Genomic DNA, 24,900 nt, shown 5'->3' on the forward strand with positions numbered 1-24,900 from the left:
AGCGCAGAGAGTAATGCAACGAATCGTGGCAGCTTGTCAGAACTCTTCCCCTTCCAGCCTTTGTTGGATGGCAGAGAGGGGTCTGAAGGGGGGAGGGCTCTGCCTTTTTATCAGAGAAGTCATCCTCACTAACAATGCCTGCAAATAATTCACTGAGGATCATTTAAGATACTGAGTGGCTTGATTTACTAAAGCTGGAAAACAGAGCACTGAAGGACATACATGATCCAGCAAACTTGGGATTTGATATCTTTTTAAAATATTCCCTGCCATTAAAGGCCTCAAATCTAGCATGCGAGGAGAAGTCCAAGTAAGGCTCCCTCTCATCCCCTTGTGTCCAGGTCCCTTGTCACTCGCTGAAGCCAGAACTAGTGTGTCCATATCACAATCTCCATCCCCTCCTGGTCATGGCAATGTCAAGTAGGGAGCAGCCCTGAAGACTAACTTTCTTGGGGAGGAGACTGCTTTGCTACCCCCAGCTGTATGCTGGGAGGGGTACCCAGAGTTCTATACTTTAAAAAGGGAAATGTATTCCTGAGTCATATGCAGGGCTGTGGAGTCAGCACAAAAATCCACCGACTGACTCCTCAGTTTAGGATTCCTCCGACTCCTCTAATTTGCATATTACAATCTTATTGATTGAAAGTATGTAACATGAAATTCGTCTCTTAACTGCCAACGCTTAGGAATTTTAAAAAGACAACTGGAGGGATATGGAAGCTGCCATATTTATTCCCTTTTAAACAATACCAGTTACCTAGCTATTTGGCTGATCTTCTGCCTTTAATACTTTTAGTCCTAGAATAAAACTAGTCCTTGGTAAGAGTACTTGTAGAAGGTACAGACCGGAACAAAAAACATCTATCAGGCCCTAGGCAATGTAACTGTGGGTACATGTAAGAGTGATGTGCAGGTACTCTGCAGGGGAATGAGGGGATTCCACATTCTTCATGCACAATCTGAACCAGGTTTATAGGTGATAGACAACACCTCTGTGCTCAATGTGCACAACATTCTCAGTGGATTCCCTGCAGCTCTGTGGAGAGTGCATATGTAGAGTATAGTACTACTGTGTAACAAAGTAAACCCGAGACAGATGAAATTAAAGTTTTATACATACCTGGGGTTCCCTCCAACCCCCTTCAGGATAATCAGTTCCTCGCTGTCCTCCTCCGCCACCTGGATCTTCTGCTATAAGTCCAGGTACTTGAGCCAGTCGGGCGTAGTGCGCATGCACACACTCCACCGCCGGGAGCGTATTACACCTGTGCAGCACTATTGCGCAGGTGCAGAATGCTCCTGGCTGTGGAAGCGGCATGCGGCCGGACTGCGCTGACTGGCTGAATTACCAGGACTCATAGCAGAAGATCCGGGTGGTGGAGGACAGCGAGGGACCAATTAGCCTGAAGGGGGCTGGAAGAAGCCCCAGGTATGTATAAAACTTCTCTTTTCATCAGTCTCAGGTACCCTTTAATTCGTAGTCGCCAAACCAAATTTTAACAACATATCAAATTATTTAATTTCATGAGCAAAGGGAGTGCATGAATTTGCATAAACCAGCATCAATGCAGAATTATTAGCATCTAATTGACAATCTCTATTAGTGACACGGCTACACATCAGGCTTTATTCTTACAGCAGAGAGGTTATGTAGTATATATGTTACGGCCAGAACCCGAAGTTTTGCCACTTCGCGTACTGGCCAATGTGAGAAATGGAATGATTTCTGTAACATTAATGTATCTTCTGGCCGTCTCGCTGCGGCCAAATTTATCAAAACTTAATGAATTTAACGAAATGAAGCCGGCGGCAATGTAACAGATGAAGTCGCCAGCTTTTTCTCTGCCTCTCTTTTCCCCACTCACCCCCCACCCCCCCCCCCCTCTTATGGGCAGCTGGCAGGGACATGCCTGTCCCCCCAGAGTAGTTTGTCGCAGCAGGGGATTCCTGCCGTTCTTGCTTTCCCGGCGCGACGAACGACCCTGGGGTGGGCGGGGGGTGACAGGCGTGTCCTCGCCGGCTGCCCATAAGAGAAAGAGAGAGGCGGGGGAGGAGAGAGAGAGGCAGAGCAAAAGCCGACGGCTTCATTTCGTTAAATTAACTAAGTTTTGATAAATTTGGCCGCAGCGAGGCGGCCAGAAGATCCATTAATGTTACAGAAATCATTCCATTTCTCACATTGGCCGGCCAGGACCCGAAGTGGCTGGCCAGAACGAGAAGTGGCCAAACTTCGGGTTCTGGCCATAACATATATAAAAAGATTCCTGTGTACACATCATATATACAGTCACAAATATGTATATATGACTTTAAGAATAAGGGGACTGCAGCACAAGTAACTATTTTTTGATTGGTTTGTTTAATTTTTGTGGACTAAGCACAGCTATTACTGTATATAAAAATTATGTATGAAGACAATTATCTGAGAAATAGAACATTTTATCATATTTTCTATTTAAATTACAGTTTAAATTCATTAGGAGCTGGGAGTCGGTGCATTTTTTCCCGACTGACTCCAGGTACCCAAAATTCCTCCGACTCCACAGCCCTGGTCATATCAGATCATGAATAGTTCTAGAGGAAAGAGGCGCCGCATGTACTGTAATATGGAGAGGGGAGGAGGAGAAGTGCAACATGTATTGTAATATGGAGAGGGGAGGAGGAGAAGTGCAACATGTATTGTAATATGGAGAGGGGAGGAGGAGAAGTGCAGCATGTACTGTACTATGGGGGGGGGGGGGGGGAGAGGTGCAGCTTGTACTGTAATACGGAGAGGGAAGGAGAGGTGCAGCATGTACTGCAATATGGGGAGGGGAGGAGGAGAGGTGCCGCATGTACTGTAATACAGAGAGGGGAGGAGGAGAGGTGCCGCATGTACTGAAATACAGAAAGGGGAGGAGGAGGAGAGATGCAGCATGTACTGTACTAATGGGGGGGGGGGGAGGTGCAGCATGATCTGTAATATGGAGAGGGGAGGAGAGGTGCAGCATGTACTGTACTAATGGGGGGGAGGTGCAGCATGTACTGTACTATTGGGGGGTGGTGCAGCATGTACTGTACTAATGGGGGGTGCAGCATGTACTGTACTAATGGGGGGTGCAGCATGTACTGTACTATTGGGGGGTGCAGCATGTACTGTACTAATGGGGGGGGGGTGAGGCATGTACTGTACTAATGGGGGGGGGGGGAGGTGCAGCATGTACTATACTAATGGGGGGAGGTGAAGCATGTACTGTACTAATGGGGGGAGGTGAAGCATGTACTGTACTATTGGGGCGGTGCAGCATGTACTGTACTAATGGGGGGGAGGTGCAGCATGTACTGTACTATTGGGGGGTGCAGCATGTACTGTACTAATGGGGGTGCAGCATGTACTGTACTATTGGGGGGGGGTGCAGCATGTACTGTACTATTGGGGGGGTGCAGCATGTACTGTACTAATTGGGGGGGGGTGCAGCATGTACTGTACTAATGGGGGGGTGAAGCATGTACTGTACTAATGGGGGGGTGAAGCATGTATTGTACTAATGGGGGGGGTGCAGCATGTACTGTACTAATGGGGGGAGGTGAAGCATGTACTGTACTATTGGGGGGGTGCAGCATGTACTGTAATATGGAGAGGGGAGGAGGAGAGGTGCAGCATGTACTGTACTAATGGGGGGGGGAGGTGCAGCATGTACTGTACTAATGGGGGGGGGGAGGTGCAGCATGTACTGTACTAATGGGGGGGAGGTGCAGCATGTACTGTACTAATGGGGGGGAGGTGCAGCATGTACTGTACTAATGGGGGGTGCAGCATGTACTGTACTAATGGGGGGTGCAGCATGTACTGTACTATTGGGGGGTGCAGCATGTACTGTACTAATAGGGGGGGGGGGGGGATCAGCATGTACTGCACTAATGGGGGGGGGGGGTGAAGCATGTACTGTACTAATGGGGGGGGAGGTGAAGCATGTACTGTACTATTGGGGGGGTGCAGCATGTACTGTACTAATGGGGGGGTGCAGCATGTACTGTACTATTGGGGGGGTGCAGCATGTACTGTACTAATGGGGGGGGGGGTGCAGCATGTACTGTACTAATGGGGGGGGTGCGGCATGTACTGTACTAATGGGGGGGGGAGGCGCAGCATGATCTGTAATATGGAGAGGGGAGGAGAGGTGCAGCATGTACTGTATTATGGAGAGGGGAGGAGAGGTGCAGCATGTACTGTACTATAATATGGAGAGGGGAGGAGAGGTGCAGCATGTACTGTATTATGGAGAGGGGAGGAGAGGTGCAGCATGTACTGCAATATGGAGAGGGGAGGAGAGGTGCAGCATGTTCCATATTATGGAGAGGTGTCAGAGAGAGGCTGATAACATAGTTATAAATACTTTAAAAAGGTTAGAAGAAGAAGCATGTACCCCACCATGGAGAGAAAAGTTTAAGACTGCATTGGGGAGAATGGAGAGAAGTTACCCAACTTGTCAGAGAGGCACGCACTACAATCAACTGTAAGAAGAAGGGGGGGGGGGGGGGGAAATCTTCTCCAGGGAGCCGGGTTGGTGGCACAGCACAACGCATCGGAGAGGGGGAGGAGAGGTGCAGCATGTACTGTATTATGGAGAGGGGAGGAGAGGTGCAGCATGTACTGTACTATAATATGGAGAGGGGAGGAGAGGTGCAGCATGTACTGTATTATGGAGAGGGGAGGAGAGGTGCAGCATGTACTGCAATATGGAGAGGGGAGGAGAGGTGCAGCATGTTCCATATTATGGAGAGGTGTCAGAGAGAGGCTGATAACATAGTTATAAATACTTTAAAAAGGTTAGAAGAAGAAGCATGTACCCCACCATGGAGAGAAAAGTCCACCATGGAGAGGGGAGGAGAGGTGCAGCATGTTCCATATTATGGAGAGGTGTCAGAGAGAGGCTGATAACATAGTTATAAATACTTTAAAAAGGTTAGAAGAAGAAGCATGTACCCCACCATGGAGAGAAAAGTTTAAGACTGCATTGGGGAGAATGGAGAGAAGTTACCCAACTTGTCAGAGAGGCACGCACTACAATCAACTGTAAGAAGAAGGGGGGGGGGGGGGGAAATCTTCTCCAGGGAGCCGGGTTGGTGGCACAGCACAACGCATCGGACCCAACAGAATCTCAGACAATTTATAGGGGGGGGGGGGGGGGATCAGCATGTACTGCACTAATGGGGGGGGGGGGTGAAGCATGTACTGTACTAATGGGGGGGGAGGTGAAGCATGTACTGTACTATTGGGGGGGTGCAGCATGTACTGTACTAATGGGGGGGTGCAGCATGTACTGTACTATTGGGGGGGTGCAGCATGTACTGTACTAATGGGGGGGGGGGGTGCAGCATGTACTGTACTAATGGGGGGGGTGCGGCATGTACTGTACTAATGGGGGGGGAGGCGCAGCATGATCTGTAATATGGAGAGGGGAGGAGAGGTGCAGCATGTACTGTATTATGGAGAGGGGAGGAGAGGTGCAGCATGTACTGTACTATAATATGGAGAGGGGAGGAGAGGTGCAGCATGTACTGTATTATGGAGAGGGGAGGAGAGGTGCAGCATGTACTGCAATATGGAGAGGGGAGGAGAGGTGCAGCATGTTCCATATTATGGAGAGGTGTCAGAGAGAGGCTGATAACATAGTTATAAATACTTTAAAAAGGTTAGAAGAAGAAGCATGTACCCCACCATGGAGAGAAAAGTTTAAGACTGCATTGGGGAGAATGGAGAGAAGTTACCCAACTTGTCAGAGAGGCACGCACTACAATCAACTGTAAGAAGAAGGGGGGGGGGGGGGGGGAAATCTTCTCCAGGGAGCCGGGTTGGTGGCACAGCACAACGCATCGGACCCAACAGAATCTCAGACAATTTATTGAGCCATCAGGTATCCAATGGCTACAGTCCCGCACTGTAGACTGTAGGTGATCACCAGTGCCTGCTTGCCCTCTGCGGCTGCCTGTAATTCAACCTCTACCGCTGCTTCCAAGCAATGGAAGTCAGATGCACTTTGAAATCAACTTGAACTTGGGCCTAGCTCAAGTGGAACACAAACTCATCAACATGCATAAGAAAATAGGGTTAATGGTCCTTAACAGAAGAACAGCCATCTGAGAGACTCACCCTTCCTCCTCAAGGCCAGTTTGTTAAACAGGTCAGACATGAGGTCCCCTCCGCCTACTGTGGCTCTCACTGTAAGGCAGAGAAGAGGTTATTGGCACAAGGAATATTCATGTCAACCTTCCACCACAATAAGCCGACAGGCACATTTTCAGCTAAATATAAAAGCAAGGGATTCTGGGTAAATACAATCCTCACATAACAAGTCTGTGCATGAACGTGTCTTTCCATTAAATCTACGGGATTTGTAGCAGACCTGTATATGCAGCTCACGCGCCTCCCTCAACAAATGCACTCATTTATAATTGTTACTAGTAGGGATAGTCATTGAAGTAAATCCTTCTGAGTTGATGCAAGATGCATGCAAATTTATGCAGAGCTTGAAAATGGACACATCAAATTCCACCAAAGTGTGATATGATTAGTTATTTTCAAGCTGCATAAATTTACATACACCACACACATAATCCCGCTCATCAACTCGGAATTATTTGCATATCATTGACCATAAAAGATAGCAATATTGTTTGCTTACCGCGGTTGTATTCTGCTCCACCACCAATGAAAAGAAACAGTAACATTTTGCTTTCTTAAAAAGGTACTGAAGCAAATATTGAAATACAAATTAGATACCAGAGGCTTAAATCTTTATCCCACCGATCTTGGGCTGGGTTCTTCCAAGCATATTTGACAAAGGGGTACTTGGGTTCGATTTAAGGTGTACATGAACTTGTCGATCTCATAGTGAGTGTGGAGATTAAAAAAATAAATAAATGATAAACTACATTTAAAAGGGTTTTGGCATAAAAAGAATGTGTAAATAGCATTTATACAAACATTCTGAGAACTCCTAGCGCGATTGAGAGAGGAGGCACTTATTTAGGTCACTGTAAGAAACTGAGGTACAGTGTGAATCAGAAGATAAAGCCTTGAAGGAGCAGCAACCAAGAATGCATATCCTGACTCAGTCTAAGTTGGGTGGCATCATCCACCTGAAGATTTTTGGGGCCCCAACACAATAAATACTAGACCATAACAATATGGGAAGTGACGCGCACACCTGACGGTGTATTCTACACACAACCTGAAACCAGAGCAAGCAGTTAAATATATCCAATTTGATATAGGGGGACAATTTTTACAGTGTTAACCCCTTTTTTAGAATGTCAATCTTTGTACTTTCTACTAAATTTCTTACCCCCTTCTCCTTTCCATCTGTTTTTTGCAAACATCAGCAAATTATATCAAGAGCCCCAACTCACCAGAGAAGCTTCAATGCCTTATTTTGTTGGGGCTAACAGTTTGCATAATAGTTTGCTGGACTGATAGCTTTAATAAAGTTAGATAATACCATATATACTTGAATATAAAAGTCGACCTTGTGTGTAAGTCGACCCCAATATTTGACCATTTAAAGCCGGCATTTTTTATTGGCTCAAGTAGAAGTCTACCCAGCAAATTGAATTGCTACACTTGGGGATCAGGAAGAATTACCAGCTGCACTTGGGACCCAGGATGCATGCAGTATTGCAGCCATTAACTGTTCCTTAAGTGCAGTAATTACTTTTTTCCCTTTCTCTCTAAAGAGAATTATGAATTGGGTTGTTTAATAGTAAATCCACCACATTTCTCATGCCAAAAACAGCCACATGTTGGTCAACATGAAAGCTAATGGCAAAGTAATTCAGAAGAAAATTAAACCATTTCAGACCACAGATCTTGAATAAGTGGTCAAGCTCACAAAAAAGGCAGAGAGGACTTTTATTCCCAAGAGTCTTCCCCCAGGTGTTAAATTCTATCGCTTTATACATTTACATACACCTGGGGGAAGACTCTTGGGAATAAAAGTCCTCTCTGCCTTGAGTTTACTATATTGAGTTTACTAATATGATGGAGATTTCTTGGCACCCAAATATTTCATAAAAAAACAAACAAAAAAAATAATGTAATGGATTGGAGTCTTCAGATAATCCTCCCATCCAGAACGCACCCACAAATCAAAAAGGATTTTGGCTTTCCGTAGAATGCTGTATATCCAAGCGAGTTTTGTGAGGTCCAGTTCTGCCTGTACAGTATTTTTCAAATACATCAAGGTCTGAGTGGACCAGCATTTCTCACAAGTTTAGAGATAACCCATTGCACTTGCTGTGAGCAAGCCTTCCCCAATTATCTCTACGTAAGGCAGTATTTTCATGTACAATGGGATGCAAAAGTTTGGGCAACCTTGGTAATGGTCATGATTTTCCTGTATAAATCGTTGGTTGTTACGATAAAAAAAAAAAGTCAAATATATCATATAGGGGACACACAGAGTTATATTTGAGAAGTGAAATGAACTTTATTGGACTTACAGAAAGTGTGCCAGAATTGTTTAACCACTTAAGTACCAGCGGGCGTTACAGACCAGCTCAGCTCGTCCAGTAACGCCATGGTGGATTGCTCAGGCCCTGGTGGGCCGATTTGCATAATTTTTTTTTTAAACACACAGCTAGCACTTTGCTAGCTGCGTGTTTTCCCGATCGCCGCCGATCCGCCGCGAAAGAGGGCCCCCCCTCAGACCCCTTGCGCAGCCTGGCCAATAACCGCCAGGCTGCGCTATGGGGTGGATCGGGACTCCCCCTGACGTCATGAAGTCAAGGACGTTGATGTTGTTAGTCCGATCGTCGCCATGGCGACGGGGGAAGCCCTACAGGAAATCCCGTTCAGAACAGGATTTCCTGATGGGTATTAACGCCGGCGGCGATCGCAAGGGTGGGAGGGAGAGAGCAGGGAGGAGGGGAAATTATGTAGCTAGCACTAGCTACATGGGGGAGAAAAAAAAAAAAAAAAGTAAAAAAAATCCTCCCATGGCCTTGCGCCGCACGTAATCAAAACGCCAGGGAGGTTAAGGACCAGAGACCGCTGATACAGAATGGGTCTCTCAACTTTGACAATATAGCAGGTGTTTTTCTTGGAATGCTGTGTTCTTTTTCCTCCATGCATAACTCTCTTGTTATGCCCAAATAACTCAATTTTAGTTTCATCAGTCCACAGCACCTTACTCCAAAATGAAGCTGGTTTGTCCAAATAAGCTGTAGCATACCTCGAGCAGGTGTGTGTGCTGTGGGCGGAGAAAGTCTTCCTCTGCATCACTCTCGCATACAGCATCTCCTTGTGTAAAGTGTGCCGAATGGTTGAACGATGCACAGTGACTCCATCTGCAGCAAGATGATTTTGTAGGTCTTTGATGCTGGTCCGTGGGCAGTGCAGTTTCTAGGCTAAAATGCACCCAGGGCGAGGGTGTAAAAATTGCACCCCCTGGAGCAAGGTATGGGTGCCCGCAGTATAGGTTAGCCAGGTCTAGTTGCACTCAGTATAGGTCCCCCCAGTATAGGTAGCCAAGAATAGGTAATCCAGTATAGGTAGCCAGCTATAGGCGCCCAGTATAGGTAGCCAGGCATAGGTGAGCCAGTATAGTTGCCCCTGGTATAGGTTAGTCAGGTAGGTGCCTCCAGTATAGGTAGCCAGTATAGTTGCCCCCAGTATAGGTTAGATAGGTAGATGCCCCCAGTATAGGATAGTTAGGTAGGCGCCTGCAATATAGGTAGCCAGTATAGTTGCCACCTGTATAGGCTAGCTAGGTAGGTGCCCCCAATACAGGTTAGATAAGTAAGTGCCCCCAGTATAGGTTTGATAGGTAGGTGCCCTACAGTATAGGTTAGATAGGTAGGTGCCCCCGGTATAGGTTAGATTAGGTAGGTGCCCCCCAGTATAGGTTAGATAGGTAGCTGCTCCCCAGTATAGGTTAGATAGGTAGCTGCTCCCCAGTATAGGTTAGATAGGTAGCTGCTCCCCAGTATAGGTTAGATTGGTAGCTGCTCCACAGTATAGGTTAGATTAGGTAGGTGTCCCCCAGTATAGGTTAGATAGGTAGCTGCCCCCGAGTATAGGTTAGATTAGGTAGGTGTCCCCCAGTATAGGTTAGATAGGCAGCTTCCCCCAGTATAGGCTAGGTAGGTCTCCCCCCCCCCCCCATAATGGAGGGGGAAGCCAGAGCCGCGGGGAGGGCAGCCCGACCTCTCCCCGGGCCACCCTCCGTGCTCCCCCCCTCAGATGCAGAGTAATTACGCAGCAGGAAGCTCTGTACATAACTACTCACCTCCCTGCGTTCCACTCGCAGCTGATCTCCTCTCGGCATAGACGCTGATACACGCTGCTTCCGGCTAAACAGGAAGCAGCGTGTGTATTAGCGTGTATGCAGAGAGGAGATCAGCTGCGAGTGTAACTCAGGAAGGTGAGTAGTTATGTACAGAGCTTTCTGCTGCGTAATTACTCTGTATCTGAGGGGGGAGCACGAGGGGTGCCCGGGGAGAGGGAGGGCTGCCCTCCCCGCGGCTCCCTCTCCTTTACAGCGCCCCCTCACAACAGCGCCCAGGGCGCCCGCACGGGCCGCACGGCCCTAAAAACGGGCATGTCTGTGGGTTGACTGACTGTTCTCAACATTCATCGCTTCTGTCTGAGATTTTCCTTGGTCTGCCACTTCGTGCCTTAACTTGAACTGAGCCTGTGGTCTTCCATTTCCTCAATATGTTCCTAACTGTCGAAACAGACAGCTAAAATCTCTGAGACCGCTTTCTGTATCCTTCCCCAAACCACAATGGTGAACAATCTTTGTCTTCAGGTCATTTGAGAGTTGTTTTGAGACCCCCATGTTGCTACTCTTCACAGAAAAATAAAAAAAAGCAATCGACCCCCTTAAATACTCTTATATTTGGATTCGCCTGTGTATGTAGGTCAGGGGTCACTGAGCTTACCAAGCCAATTTGAGTTCCAATAATTAGTTCTAAAGGTTTTTGTTTTTTTTAATCAATAAAATGACAACAGTGCCCAAATCTAGGCACCTGCCTAATTTGTTTAAACAATTATTGTGCACTTTCTGTAAATCCAATAAACTTAATTTCACTTTTTAAATATCACTGTGTGTCTCCTAAATGATATATTTAACTGACATTTTTTTATCGTAACAACCAACGATTTATACAGGAAAATCATGACGATTAGCAAGATTGCCCAAACTTTTGCATACCACTGAAACAGTTGCATACTCTGAAATAGTCTTGCATCCTCACTCAAGTACAGCTTTGTAAACCAAGAGGGGTCTTTAGATTAAAGTGCAGAGGGAAGCCCTAACAGTTATGTCATGAAGGGTCAAGAGTAATGCTTCTCACCAGTCTTCTGCTGTCTAATTCTCATACTTGCTGCATAATTTCAGTTTGTGCTTGAAGGGTTTTTTTTAGGAAAGAAGTGGGTTCTTTGCTGCTCTTCTTGAAACAAGGCATTGTCCAAAAGGCTTCACCCCACTGTGCAAGCAGGTGTAGTCACACCCACTGGATACCAATTTTAAGCAAGCTATGCACTGGTGGCAACACAATTCTGTAGTTGGCTCCAAAGGAGGAGACAGTCCTGGGACTTGCTAGACATTCTTGAAACAAAAGCATTGTTGGGGACCCCATTATTCGCCTCCTCCTTTCCCTTACAAATCCAGATTACACTCAGCAGGGTCTTATGTGATCCAGGCAGGACACAGAAGGCAGCACCAGGCTCTACACTCTGGACTTCTCCCGTTGGCGCCTCTCTTCCTCGTTCCATGCAGGCACCGCCATAGCTGGAGGGGAGGGGACACACCCTTACAGGCTCTCAGGCAATCACCCCCTTTGCATCTATGGAAGCGCCGGCCTGGTTTAGGATTGCTTGCAATTGAAATAAATACGTTTTGTACAGTTAATAAACAAGGATCATATTTAACTACTTTCTAAAGGGATCTAGTTTTTCTTTGAGTTTGTTACACTGATGGATTTACTATAGGGACCCCAATTTATTTTGGGTGCAGAGAAATGTTCAGGTGAGCAGGAGCTGGGAGCCGGAGCCATTTGTTGGTTCAGCACTAGGAATATATGAAAGTCACATTTCCTTTATTGACATCCTGGATACCATAGACAAGACAAATAAAATAGGACTGGCTACACGCCATCTACAGGGTGCTGCTCTGCCACAGGCATCAAAAGCTCATAGCCTAACAGAAAAATACATGAATAACAAATGGGTGAAGGGATAAAGGGGCACCACCAATGTCACATAAAGTCACTGATATAAATATAGAAACCTGTATATGGATTCACACTGATCGAGGTTGTGAAAACCCTTCTATAGGATGTGAAACTCTGGCTTCATAAGTAATTATAATCTGTAAAAGGTTCCATAAAGTCAGTTTGCAGAAAGATGCTGGTACCTGTACAGTCCATATTTTTAAAACCATTGAAGGTACAAACAGGTTTCTTTTCTCTTTTGGGCCCAAAACTCACGCATGTGCGGTATGGAACCTCCTGTCTTCATAAAGAGGGGGGGGGGGGGGGTAGGACCGAGGACACGGAGAGATAACAGGGAAGGCGATGGGTTCTATTTTGCGGTCTATGTAACACCACTACTTCCTCCTTCAAACCCGGAAAGAGGAAGTAGTGGCGTTACGTGGGATCCCGAGTGGAACACACCAGCTATAGGCGACAGCATAGGCAAGTTAACCACACATCTGCCGCCGGCAAGCGCTATCCATTTTAAAATTTTGATTACCGGGAGCTACATACTCATAGCTAACGTCACTACCTGGCATATCTTTTTCAACGGTGAGACTACAAACCTCCAAGTGGCTGTGGCTCTCTGTAACACCTATCAAGTCAGGTTTCTTTAATAAACATTTCTGATCTGTTTGAAAGGGTTAAAAGAAATCTGTGCCTAAACTGGGGCTTAAGAGTCTGCAGAGAGAATCCATTTCAGTTGTTTAGTTCTGGTGGTTGCCTCATTACTGAAAGATGCGCAGTGCGCTGCATTAATAGAAGCTGTTCACCTAGTAGCGCCCTCTGTTGGGCATTGGGTAATGACAGCTGTTAGTGTTCACAGCTGAGATACAGAGCAGCTCCCCAGAAACGTTATCAGTGACCGGCAGCCGTGTACAAAAGGAGAAACGGCTGCCAAATCCCGGCAACGATGTGTGAGCCCAGCCTGTGTTTGGCAGACGCTCGATGCCACTCTGCCAGTTACACTCAACACCTCTAATCCCCCAACTACAGGATCAACTCTGATCCAATCCCCCGGAAAAAAAAGTGTCTGCTGCTTCTGAACTGGCTTCCTGGGCCTTAGTGCCAACCTTGTTCCTGTTCTTTCATCTTTTTCTTCTCCAGTTTCTTCTCCTTCACACTGCGCAGATTGGCCTTCCCAATCCCTCCTGCCTGGCGGATGGACTCCAGCAGGGATGCCCGGCCATCTGAGGGCTTCACCACCTCTTTCGGGGCTCCTTGGACAACAGCTGGTAGAGGGAAAAAGAAGAAGAAAAAAAAGGAAAACAAAAAAAGGAAAAAAAAGAAGGTATTATAGGCTGACATGATTCTCTTGCAAGCCAACATTACCTTAGCAGTAGGAATGAACAACAGTGGAAATTAAAGGAAAATATCAATGAACATGTTTTTTTCAATTCAGATAAGAAATGTTTGGGAAGTGCTGCTAAGTACTGGTGTATACATTTGAATCCTTATCTCTTTGTTTACAGTTATCTAATTCCATCCACGCTGTTCTGAGGGCAGTCTTCTCTAATCTGATGCCAGAGTGAGACAGAGTGAGGGGGAATTCCCTCATAGTGCATCTGTTAATCCTGTGTGTGCAGAGAGCTCAGTCAGAGCTTTCTCTCAGAGAGCAGAGGAAATGTATCTTATGTGCAACATAAAAATTTGTAATTGTGTGTGTGAAACCTGATACTTGACAGGCTTTTGTTTTCATAAAACGCTGCTTCAATATTACACTGTTCTTAGTCAGACTGCAGAGATTAACGTATGCAAATGACCCATTCTAAACGTAGCTAAAATCTACACACATGAACCATGAAATGTAGGGAAATGTTTACACTGCTCCTTAGACATTATTTGCACTTGGGTATTGATAGTGTTCCTTTAAGTAGGCTGTCTAGTTGGTACAGTGTACAGGACCAGTCCTATGAAGTAAGACCCACTCACCAGAATCGCCATTCTGACTGTCAGCTCCGACTGGCACAGGAGGTCCAGTAAACAGTTGTGGTGGTGGAGGAGCAGGTGGTGAGGCAGAAGGTGGCGCAGGTGGAGGAGGAGGAGGCGGCGGTGGAGGAGGGGGAGGGGGAGGTGGCGGTGGGAGGAGCTGTCCATCTTGAGCATCTGAAATGGAAAAATATTTTCGTGTCAATACAATCGTTATTAAACTGCCATGTGCATAGATCACTGCTGTACAAGTCTGTTATTCTAAATGATTTAAAAAATAATAAATTTCATTTCAATCTGCAGAAAATTAAGACATTTCCAAAACTGGCTATAAGCACACAACAGAAATATGATGTTAAAGTCCTGTAAAGTTCAACTACACACTTTTTTTCCTGTTTAAACTAATTAGCAGAACTGGATTTTTAGGTTCATTTTCCACTGCAAATCGGGATTGCAATTGCAATTTTTGCAGTTTGGAAATTTTTTCCCTTTTTTGCATAACATGATTTTCTTGCATTCCTATCATCTTACCTTAAACACATAAAAAATGCCATTGAGCCCATTGGATTACACGGTTAGATAGGGATGAGTAAGAACAGTTATGCAAGAAGCAAACTGCAACCGCAGGTATGGGGGGGGGGGGGGGGTGCTGCATAGAGGGTGAATAAAGTGTTCTCGAGGCAAATCTTTGGTTTGAAAGAGCACAGTTGCCTCTGGATCCTGTAGAGTTGTCCCTGCTGTCCTCTGGTCACCCGTTGCTGAGTGCGGCCCCCGAAGATTACCGACAAGGGTTTGCTTGTCAGTAGGAACATCAGGCCGCATTCCTCTTCATGCACCCTGCAAAGTACGCCATAGCTGCTCGTGCACGAGCAGCTCCACACTACTGGGCAGACACGGGAGTGCCAGAAGAGGGGCTTAGCTCTGATGTTAAGGAGGATCCAGACAAGCGGCGGCAAGTGCAAAGAGGACCCGGGAAGCCTTTATGGGATCCAGAGGCTTCCCTCTTAGGCAAGCATTTCCTTTTTAACTAGAGCTTTCGGCTCAGGTAAACTTTAAGTTACCTGTATCGCTGTCTCTTGCTACCATCTTGCACATTCTGTTCCCTCTTCCTGAGACTTCCTCCTTCACAGCCGAACTTCCAGCTGTGAAAGAGGAAGAGGTGTTGTGAAGATGGAGCGCAGTGGCAAGAGGCAGCGATACAGGCAACCCTCTCTGTCTCGGCCCCTTCCTTGGACACACCCAGCTAATTGCTCATCCTTCCTGATGGAAACGTGTTGCCACAATTTACGTTATGTTACCATGTCCTAGCATTGTGTGGAAATGATCTGTAAAACACAGCAGAGTGCACACAGTGGGCAAAATGAGCCTTACACTGGCTAAATAAATCCAGATTGCCAACTGATCGAACCGTCAGGCAGGGAAAGCACAAAATATGAAAAGCTGGAATAAATATTTCCCAATCCCACAAATAAAACAAAGCATTTTAGACAGCAACACTTTAAGGCGGCGTTTGATCATTAAAGTGAATAGGAACTAGAGAAAAAAATGAACCAGATACTTACCTAAGGAGAGGGAAGGCTCTGGGTCCTACAGAGCCTTCACATCCTCTCACGGTCCCAGTTCCAGCGCTGGCTACCTGGCAGCAGTATTCAACCAATTTGGTCAAATACTGCTCTGTCCGCCACCGAAGGGAGGCTTCAGAAGTCTATAGGAGCCCGAGTGCTTCCAGAGACGGGTGGCTCCAACCACAGCTGAGGGTTCAAACACGGGAGCCAGAGCTTAACTGAGAAGACTGGGAGAGTAGCGGAAAGGCTCAATAGGACCCCAAGCCTTTTATTTATTTATTTTTTGCTTCCTATTAGCTTTCATGAGAGATTTATTTATAGTCTTTATACATCGCCAACTTATTACGCAGGGCAGAGAGACGGAGGGAATCTCATCTAATGTTATTTTGCCAAACAGGCCTTTAAAATTAAACCCACTACCCCATAACAATCATTGCCTAAAAATGTATACAAATAGATAGAGACACTGTACACTATATATGGAGGTGCCCCGTGATATTGGGACCAAGTCTCTCGCTTCCTGTAGAAAATTTGGAGGAGCTTCCAAAAGGATCCTCTGCTGTCCTCCTTGCACTACACTATCGGGGGCTAGCAAACGGAGAAGAAAGCTAGGGTTCTGGACAGAGAACGTGTTATTTTGTCGGTCACCTGATTACACAGCCAGTTGGGAATGCATGGGCAAATGCCAGAAGAGAAGGAGAAAAGCTTAACAGGTCACTGGAGGTCATTAGGAGTTTGGTAACTTTTCCTTGGGAAGGTGGTGACACCTGTCTAATCTGACTCTCTCCCTTCCTCTAGCAGTGCTCCCCAACCCTGTCCTCAAGGCCCACCAACAGTGCATGTTTTGTGGAAATCCACTGAGGTAGATAATCAGCTCTGCTGAGACACTAATTACCCCACCTGTGCATGGTTGTGGTTTTCTGCAAAACATGTACTGTTGGTGGGCCTGGAGGACAGGGTTGGGGAATTCTGCCTATGAGTTTCTGATTATAGAGAAATTTGGAGGCAACCTGGAGGTTCCAGTAGGATGCTGGTGTGACCCAACTCCTGGTTGAACCCTGACAGAAAGATATGATCCCTAGAGGTCTCAATGTACACTAGATGCCAGCAGGTGACTTAACCCAAAAAGTCCCACCTCTACTTCAAGTCACTTCTGGATACACTGACACTTTGGTATCTGAACTCAGTTCTGTTATATAGTTACATAGTTATTTGGGTTGAAAAAAAGACATACGTCCATCGAGTTCAACCAGAGAACAAATTACAACACTAGCCTGCTCCCTCACATATCCCTGTTGATCCAGAGGAAGGCGAAAAACCCTTACAAGGCATGGTCCAATTAGCCTCAAAAGGGAAAAAATTCCTTCCTGACTCCAGATGGCAATCAGATAAAATCCCTGGATCAACATCAATGGGCATTACCTAGTAATTGTAGCCTAGTAATTGATGTCTTTCAACGCAAGGAAAGCATCTAAGCCCCCTTTAAATGCAGGTATAGAATTTGCCATAACTACTTCCTGTGGCAATGCATTCCACATCTTGATCACTCCTAAATAAATGGCTAAAACGTTTTTCCTCCGTGCGCAGATCATGTCCTCTAGTCCTTGGAGAAGGCCTAGGGACAAAAAGCTCATCCGCCAAGCTTTTATATTGTACTCTGATGAATTTATACATGTTAATTAGATCCTGTGTAAGGCGTCTTTTCTTTAGATTAACAGGTAGTACGTTTTCCATACCTGGCTTCAAAGGTTCTACAACTTCGATACTAAATGTTGGAAGCTCTGGAATAGGACCCCCTGGAGCTGATGGAGCAATACCAGGTCCGAGGTCAGCGCTGTACATGAGGTCATCGGCCACACCAGGCAGGTCTGGTAGATAATAAGGAACATCAATCTCTGGAACCTGGCCCAGGTCTGGCACATAGAAATAATTCTCTGCAGTCTATGGATAAAACAAGACAGACAACAGGATTAGATTCACCAATTACATATCTACCTGAGCACTATATGGCCTTATACACTCACCTACAAGATCAAGGGAGGGGTCCACACAGAGACTTGTACAGGAAAAGTGTACTATTTACTATCCACTCACACATATGTATGGTTAGATGCAAGCATCTGACCTTTCCTATTTATGCCTGTCCTTGACAAATGGGACCTGTGTAGCCCAGAAACGATCGGCAGTGTATGGTCAGATGCTTGTATGTGTGTGATGGGACAATAAATAGTACACTGTTCCTGTACAAGTCTGTGTGCGGACGCCTCCATTGATCTAGTGGATAATTGCTTCAGGATCCAGTACCAGCAGCTGCTAGATACAGGTGTGCGGCTCTTTTCTTTACATCTTATACACTCACCTGCCGCTCCAGTTGTTCTCTCTTACTGATGGAGAAAGGGGCATCGAACAGTCGGTCCTCATCTTCTCCCTCAAGAGCCTGGTTTGTGCGTGTTACCACACCGGCCAGGGGGTCCAGAAGAACATACTTCTTATAGCTGTAGACAGAGTACAAGAAAAATAACCAACAGCCAACTCTGTGGCTTAGAGGCGTACATTTGATAATAGGCTCGTTGAGAAGAATGCAGGAAATAGCCGGTAGCAGATTAATAATAAATTTGCCAATATTCTACTACTTAATTCATATAGTAAAATATTGGTAATATTTACTGACATTTTACTACTCTCATACTGAACCCCCGCAGGTTGTGTGCCTAACCTAACACCACCAACCCCCCTCCCCCTCGCCTAATCTTAACCCTCCTTCTCCAGTTGTGCCTAACCTTTACCCTCTCCCCTGATGGGCACCTAACCTTAATACCCCCCCACAGACACATGATCTTGACACCCCCATACTTGCCCTACCATGGTTGATGACATCCTGTTGAAAAGGGTGCCTGCTATGCAAACTGTGGCTACAAATGGAGGCGTGGAATGTAGCTGCACTTTGCATAGTGGGAAGCCCCGCTACTCACTATGTTAACGGATGGCCTTTTCAACAAGAGGTGTCTTGCACCCTTTTTGACTGAGGTAGAATAGATAAAATGTACTACAATTAAAAAAAAGAATCTTAAATTTTTGTATGACTCATAATTTCCTCAGAGATTAACCACAAGAGATAGCAAAAAAGTCCAAGTGCATCTACTGTCGGAAAACACCAGGTTCGGCTCCAGAATGTACTGAAAATCATGCGAATTTCAGATGCATTCAGCGATTTCCCCTACCAGGATTTTCATATAAATATGAAATAGCTGCGAAACAGACACATTGCTGCATGTCATTTATCATCTGGCTCAGAGAGTGTGGTGCATACTGACAATATGGGGTGATTAACAAAGTTTTTCTCTTACCTCCTCCATCTTGCCCGCGGCGATTGAAGACACCCAGCTCCTGTGGGCGGCTTCCTCTACTGCCGGCTTCTAATGACGCGTCATCGATGACGCGTCATTAGAAGCCGGCACTAGAGGAGGCCGCTCACAGGAGCCGGATGTCTTCAACCGCCGCGGGCAAGATGGAGGAGGTAAGCTACTGCCCACTGCCGCTGCATACACAGGGGGGACCCGGCGATGTAAGCGGGGGCTTAGACATGTAAGCGCGAGGTAGGATAAACACATATCGGTGACCCAGGCACAGGGGGAAACATGGGGGGGGAGGACAAGGCACAGAGGGGGCATACCAGAGGACATGGGGGGCAGACCAGAGGGCACAGGGGGACCAGAGGGGGCAGACCAGAGGGGGCATACCAGAGGACACGGGGCAGACCAGAGGGCGCAGACCAGAGGGCACAGGGGGGACCAGAGGGGGCATACCAGAGGGCACAGGGGACCAGAGGGGGCATACCAGAGGGCACAGAGGTGACAAGAGGACACAGAGGGGGCAGACCAGAGGGCACAGGGGGACCAGAGGGGGCAGACCAGAGGGTACAGACCAGAGGGCACAGGGGGGACCAGAGGACACGGGGCAGACCAGAGGGCGCAGACCAGAGGGCACAGGGGGGACCAGAGGGGGCATACCAGAGGGCACAGGGGACCAGAGGGGGCATACCAGAGGGCACATGGGGGACCAGAGGGCACAGAGGAGGCAGACCAGAGGGCGCAGACCAGAGGGCAGAGGGGGGACCAGAGGGGGCATACCAGAGGACACGGGGGCAGACCAGAGGGCACAGAGGGAGCAGACCAGAGGGCACGGGGGGACCAGAGGGGGCATACCAGAGGGCACAGGGGACCAGAGGGCACAGAGGGGGCAGACCAGAGGGCACAGAGGGGACCAGAGGGTACAGACCAGAGGGCACAGAGGGGACCAGAGGGTACAGACCAGAGGGCACAGGGGGGGGGGGGACCAGAGGACACAGAGGGGGCATACCAGAGGGCACAGGGGGACCAGAGGACACAGAGGGGGCAGACCAGAGGGCACAGGGGACCAGAGGGGGCAGACCAGAGGGCACAGGGGGACCAGAGGGGGCAGACCAGAGGGCACAGACCAGAGGGCACAGAGGGGGCAGACCAGAGGGCACAGGGGGGACCAGAGGACACAGAGGGGGCAGCCTAGAGGGCACAGGGGACCAGAGGGCACAGAGGAGGCAGACCAGAGGACACAGAGGGGGTAGACCAGAGGACACAAAGGGGGTAGACCACAAGGCACAGAGAGGACCAGAGGACACAGAGGGGCAAACCAGAGGGCACTGGGGGGGCAGACCAGAGGACACAGGGGGAACATCACAGGACAAAGGGGGGAGACCAGAGGGCACAGAGGGGAGTCCACAGGACACAGGGTAGGAGACCAGAGGACACTTGGGGTAGACAGGGGGAGATAAGGACACATGAGGTACACAGGAGGACACCATTTGGGGGAGGACATGTACAAGATGCTCCTGAAATATGGACACACCAGGTTTAGTTTATATTTTTTTCCCTGTTTCTTGCCCTCTAAACCTGGGTGCGTCTTCTATTCCGGAGCGTCTTATACGGCGCGAAATTATTTTGCTAGATATTTTTTGCAGTTCGAGTGCGGATTATGACTCTGTTCCACATACCATAATTTTTGTATATTCGGTGTATAAATCTATAAGAATACATTAAAAAAAATAAAATATTTGGAATTGGATTCTACAAATCCATATTGTTGTAGGACAGTGACAGACCGAAAAATTGTAAAATTTAAAATATGTGCAAACATATACGAATAAGAAGTACGTTTTTTTCCCAGAGTAAAATGAGCCATAAATTACTTTTCTTTCATGTTGCTGTCACTTACAGAAGGTAGTAGAAATCTAAAAACCGACGAGTTTTGGACTAGCCCATCTACTCATGGGGGAATCTCAGGGTTTTGTTTATTTTCAAAAGCACTTAGTGAATGGCAGTTGCTCTGTCCAACTGCCAAAGAAGATTCAGAAAACGGTGCTGTTAGCACGGCTTTTCGTTGCGGTTATCGCGCAAGTTTATCGTGAAACCGCGACCGTTACCGCGTGAAAAGTTCACATTAAAGCGTGAACGCAATTTTTTTTAGCCATAGTGCCCATTTAATTGAGCCCAGTGTAACTCCACTAGCAACGCAACGGGTACAGACCTTTGAAACACCTTTTTAGACAGTATTATAAGCCAACCCAAGAATCTCTTCAGCCACTAACTGACCAAGCTCTACTACCTGCAGAATCTGACATAGGAACTCTTTGCAATGCATTACCTCAGTCTCTTCATCATCCTGCTGGGCTTTAAAAAGGTCACAAGGTGAGGGGTCTTATATTTTTCATTAATCACTTTACATCAGCACCATGTGACCAGTCTAAGCAGGACAATGAGATCACCACATCATCCCTCCCATGGACCACATAGGGAGACCCAGCCATACCTGCCTGTCTCACGGCAAGCTCATTTTTACGCTCCACCAATCCCTATACCACCATCAAAATCTCCCCTCCCCCACTACTTACAGATTCTCGGTTGTGTTGAACAGCAGCAGTGCGCTGACTGAATTGATGTTTCGAGGAAGGCTGCCCAGTCCTTCCTCTGCCCCGTCCTCCTCATGGTTCTTGGAGCCTATATACACAGGGTAATACTTCAACTTCTCCTGTAGGGGACAGACATTAGCTTAAATTGTAACTGCAGTTACCAGACTGGTATTATCTAAAGCGTAGTGGTTCAATTCAATAAATGTTAAAACATTCTGCTCCCTGTACTTCCTACAGACATGGCATGGGGTGTGCAGGTCTGATGACATACATCTTACACATTTCCCCCTGCTAGACTTTCCATATATTCACCAGAAGGATCAATCACTCTAAGATCTGCAAGTAGTGACTTCTTTGCACTGCCTTGGGTTGGATTTTCCTTATGGAGGAGGAGGAAAGAGGGAAAGGAGACTGCAGATCAGTACACAGCAGTCCTTGTCACCACTGACAATCTGCACCAAAAAAAAAAAAAAAAAAAAAAAAAAAAAAAAAAAAAAAAAACACACCATATTGCAAAAAGGAAGCATTTAATATAAAATTTTAAAAGGATAACTGAAGTCTGAAGAATATGGAGGCTGCCATATTTATTTCCTTTTAAATATATAATACCAGTTGCCTGGCAGCCCTGTTGATCTATTTGGCTGCAGTAGTGTCTGAATACCACCAGAAACACGCATACAGCTAATCTTGTCAGGTCTGACAATGTTAAAATGCCTGATCTGCATATGCTTGTTCAGGGTCTATGGCTAAAAAGTATTCTGCTAGGTTCACACGATGATTTTTTTTAAGCAGATTTACTCTCCGATGGATTTTCTTATCTTTTTGTACCAATTTCCATTCACTTCTATGGACATGATGGAAATTATCTATCGAACCATCTATCTGCCAAACTATGTTATGGTGTGTACCTAGCATTAGAGGCAGAGGATCAGCAGGACCGCCAGGAAACTGGTGTTGCTTAAAGAGAACCAGAGATGAAGCAACCTCATGTATTTTACCTTATAAATCAGTGGGAACATGACAGTAAACACCTAATCTGCTCTTTGTTACATTGTTCTCTGTTTAATTTGCCTGTTATCACCTCTAAGATAAGAATCCCGACTAAGCAGTCGGTCTGGCTTTGCTACAGAATAATTATAGCTGAGACTGTGTTCTTTGCTGTCTTCAAGTCCAAGCCTGCCCCCTGCTGGCTTTGCTCAGGAATCATTATAGCTGAGTCATTATAGCAAAGCCAGAATCAATGCTCAGTCCGGGATTCTTATCTCAGCTAGATAACAGACACTTTTAGCAGTGAGGATGGAACAGAGAGCATGGTAAATGTTTTCTCTAATGTTCCCACTGATTTCTATGGTAAAATACACAAGGGTGCTTCGTCTCTGGTTCACTTTAAGGCTGGTTTCACAGTGGGACGTTAAAGTCCCACGTTACAGCAGCCAGTAACGCAACCTAACTCACAGCACTGTAAATTCAATGGGCTGTTCACAGTGCACACATTGCGTTACATAGTAACGCAGCAGGTTTAAACAAAGTGCTGCATGCTGTACATTATACTGGGCTAAGCCACGTTAGACTGTTTGCACATGCTCAGTAATGTTGGAGGAGGAGGTCTCCCCTCCTCCTCTGCGGCCAGCCACATGGCTAATATTCACTGCACTGTGGTGACTCGTGGTGGGACTGTAGTGTTGTCCGGATCATGAACAAATCATTCATCTGATCCGGATCTTTTTTGTGAGTTGAATCATCCGGATCACCACAATGAAAGATTCGGTTCACAGTGGATGTCTGTCTGGAAGAAACCGGAACATACATAATGTACAGTGCAGGGAAAGTCCTGTCCTGCTAGTCATTTCACCCAGTCTGCTTCCCTAGTAAAATGATTCAAATGATCAATGATCCGATACAAATGATCCGAATCCTTAAAAAGATCCGGACTTCCTATCACTATCCTGGAGTGGCTGCTTTGAGAGCTGCATAACGCAGCTCAATCTGACGTCCAACTTCAACACCACCATGCGTTGCGTTAGGGGCTTGTTATGCGACCATAACGTCCCCTAAAACGCAACGTCTTGGTGGGAAAGTAGCCTAAAAGGAAATAAACATGGCAACTTCTATATCCCTTTCTCTCTCAGTTTTCCTTTTTAACTAATGGAACATCTATAACATGCAAACACAAAACAGAAGGTATATGAATTAAGACCTAAGAAACTTCAAGTGTGCAAAAGTCAGGTGTAAGTCCAAAGCTGCTGGTCTAATGCCTGGTACACACAATGAGATTTTCTGGTAGATTTACTGCCAGATCGATTATTTCCAATCGATTTTACAATCAAATTTTCCATTTACTACAATGGAAAAAAAGATTGATTGTAAAATCGATTGGAATTCAGATCGGACATGTTGGAAATAATCGATCTGGCAGTAAATCTACCAGAAAATCTAATAGTATGTACCAGGCATTACAAAGGGTGTGTGTGTGTGTGTGTGTGTGTGTGTGTGTGTGTGTGTGTGTGTGTGTGTGTGTGTGTGTGTGTGTGTGTGTGTGTGTGTGTGTGTGTGTGTGTGTGTGTGTGTGTGTGTGTGTGTGTGTGTGTGTGTGTGTGTGTTTTATTAATAATAATAATAAAAAAAAGTTCATGCTGCAAGCTGTACCTACTATGGTATCTGCACTTACTTGCAGTGCCGGCTCATCCAGCGGTCTGTGCTTGCTCTGGATTTTGTGCCGTGGTCTTTTCTCTGTAAACAGGTCCTCAGCGCCAGAAAAGATGGAGGTGTATTCCTGAAGGCGGTCAGGGGCCGGGTATTTAGCACTGGAGAAAACCTGGACAAAAGTCCTAATCAGTGACAAGCTGAAGAGATACATGACATTGCGAGAGCGAAGGAGACACAAACTACTGCAGGGAAATCTCACCAGCGTGGGAGGGGAGGAGACACAAACCACTGCAGGGAAATCTCACTATTGCGGGAGGGAGGAAACACAAACCACTGCAGGGAATTCTCACTATTGTGGGAGGGAAGAGACACAAACCAATGCAGGAGGGGAGGAGACACAAACCACTGCAGGGAATTCTCACCAGCGTGGGAGGGGAGGAGACACAAAAACGACTGCAGGGAAATCTCACTATTGCGGGAGGGGAGGAGACAAACCACTGCAAGGAAGGTGTGGACACACAAAATACTGCAAGGAAATCTCACCATTTTGGGAAGAGCAGCATTATGCTGGATACACAC

The 24,900-nt window shown here is 46.5% G+C and overlaps 1 protein-coding gene across 2 annotated transcripts in view; it reads right to left on the bottom strand.

Moving 5' to 3' along the window:
* Positions 1 to 24,900, bottom strand: part of WASHC1 (WASH complex subunit 1) — a 51,892-nt gene that overhangs the window by 5,424 nt on the left and 21,568 nt on the right. For both annotated transcript variants that reach the window (XM_068277663.1, XM_068277662.1), the window contains exons 4-10: positions 24,344 to 24,490; positions 21,658 to 21,794; positions 18,091 to 18,226; positions 17,468 to 17,672; positions 14,170 to 14,343; positions 13,311 to 13,469; positions 6,134 to 6,202 (exon numbers count right to left, since the gene is read on the bottom strand). In XM_068277663.1, coding sequence (XP_068133764.1) covers positions 6,134 to 6,202; positions 13,311 to 13,469; positions 14,170 to 14,343; positions 17,468 to 17,672; positions 18,091 to 18,226; positions 21,658 to 21,794; positions 24,344 to 24,490 — 1,027 coding nt within the window. The remainder of the gene's footprint in view (positions 1 to 6,133; positions 6,203 to 13,310; positions 13,470 to 14,169; positions 14,344 to 17,467; positions 17,673 to 18,090; positions 18,227 to 21,657; positions 21,795 to 24,343; positions 24,491 to 24,900) is intronic.

The sequence above is a fragment of the Hyperolius riggenbachi genome, chromosome 3, assembly GCF_040937935.1.
Source record: "Hyperolius riggenbachi isolate aHypRig1 chromosome 3, aHypRig1.pri, whole genome shotgun sequence".
Taxonomy (NCBI): domain Eukaryota; kingdom Metazoa; phylum Chordata; class Amphibia; order Anura; family Hyperoliidae; genus Hyperolius; species Hyperolius riggenbachi.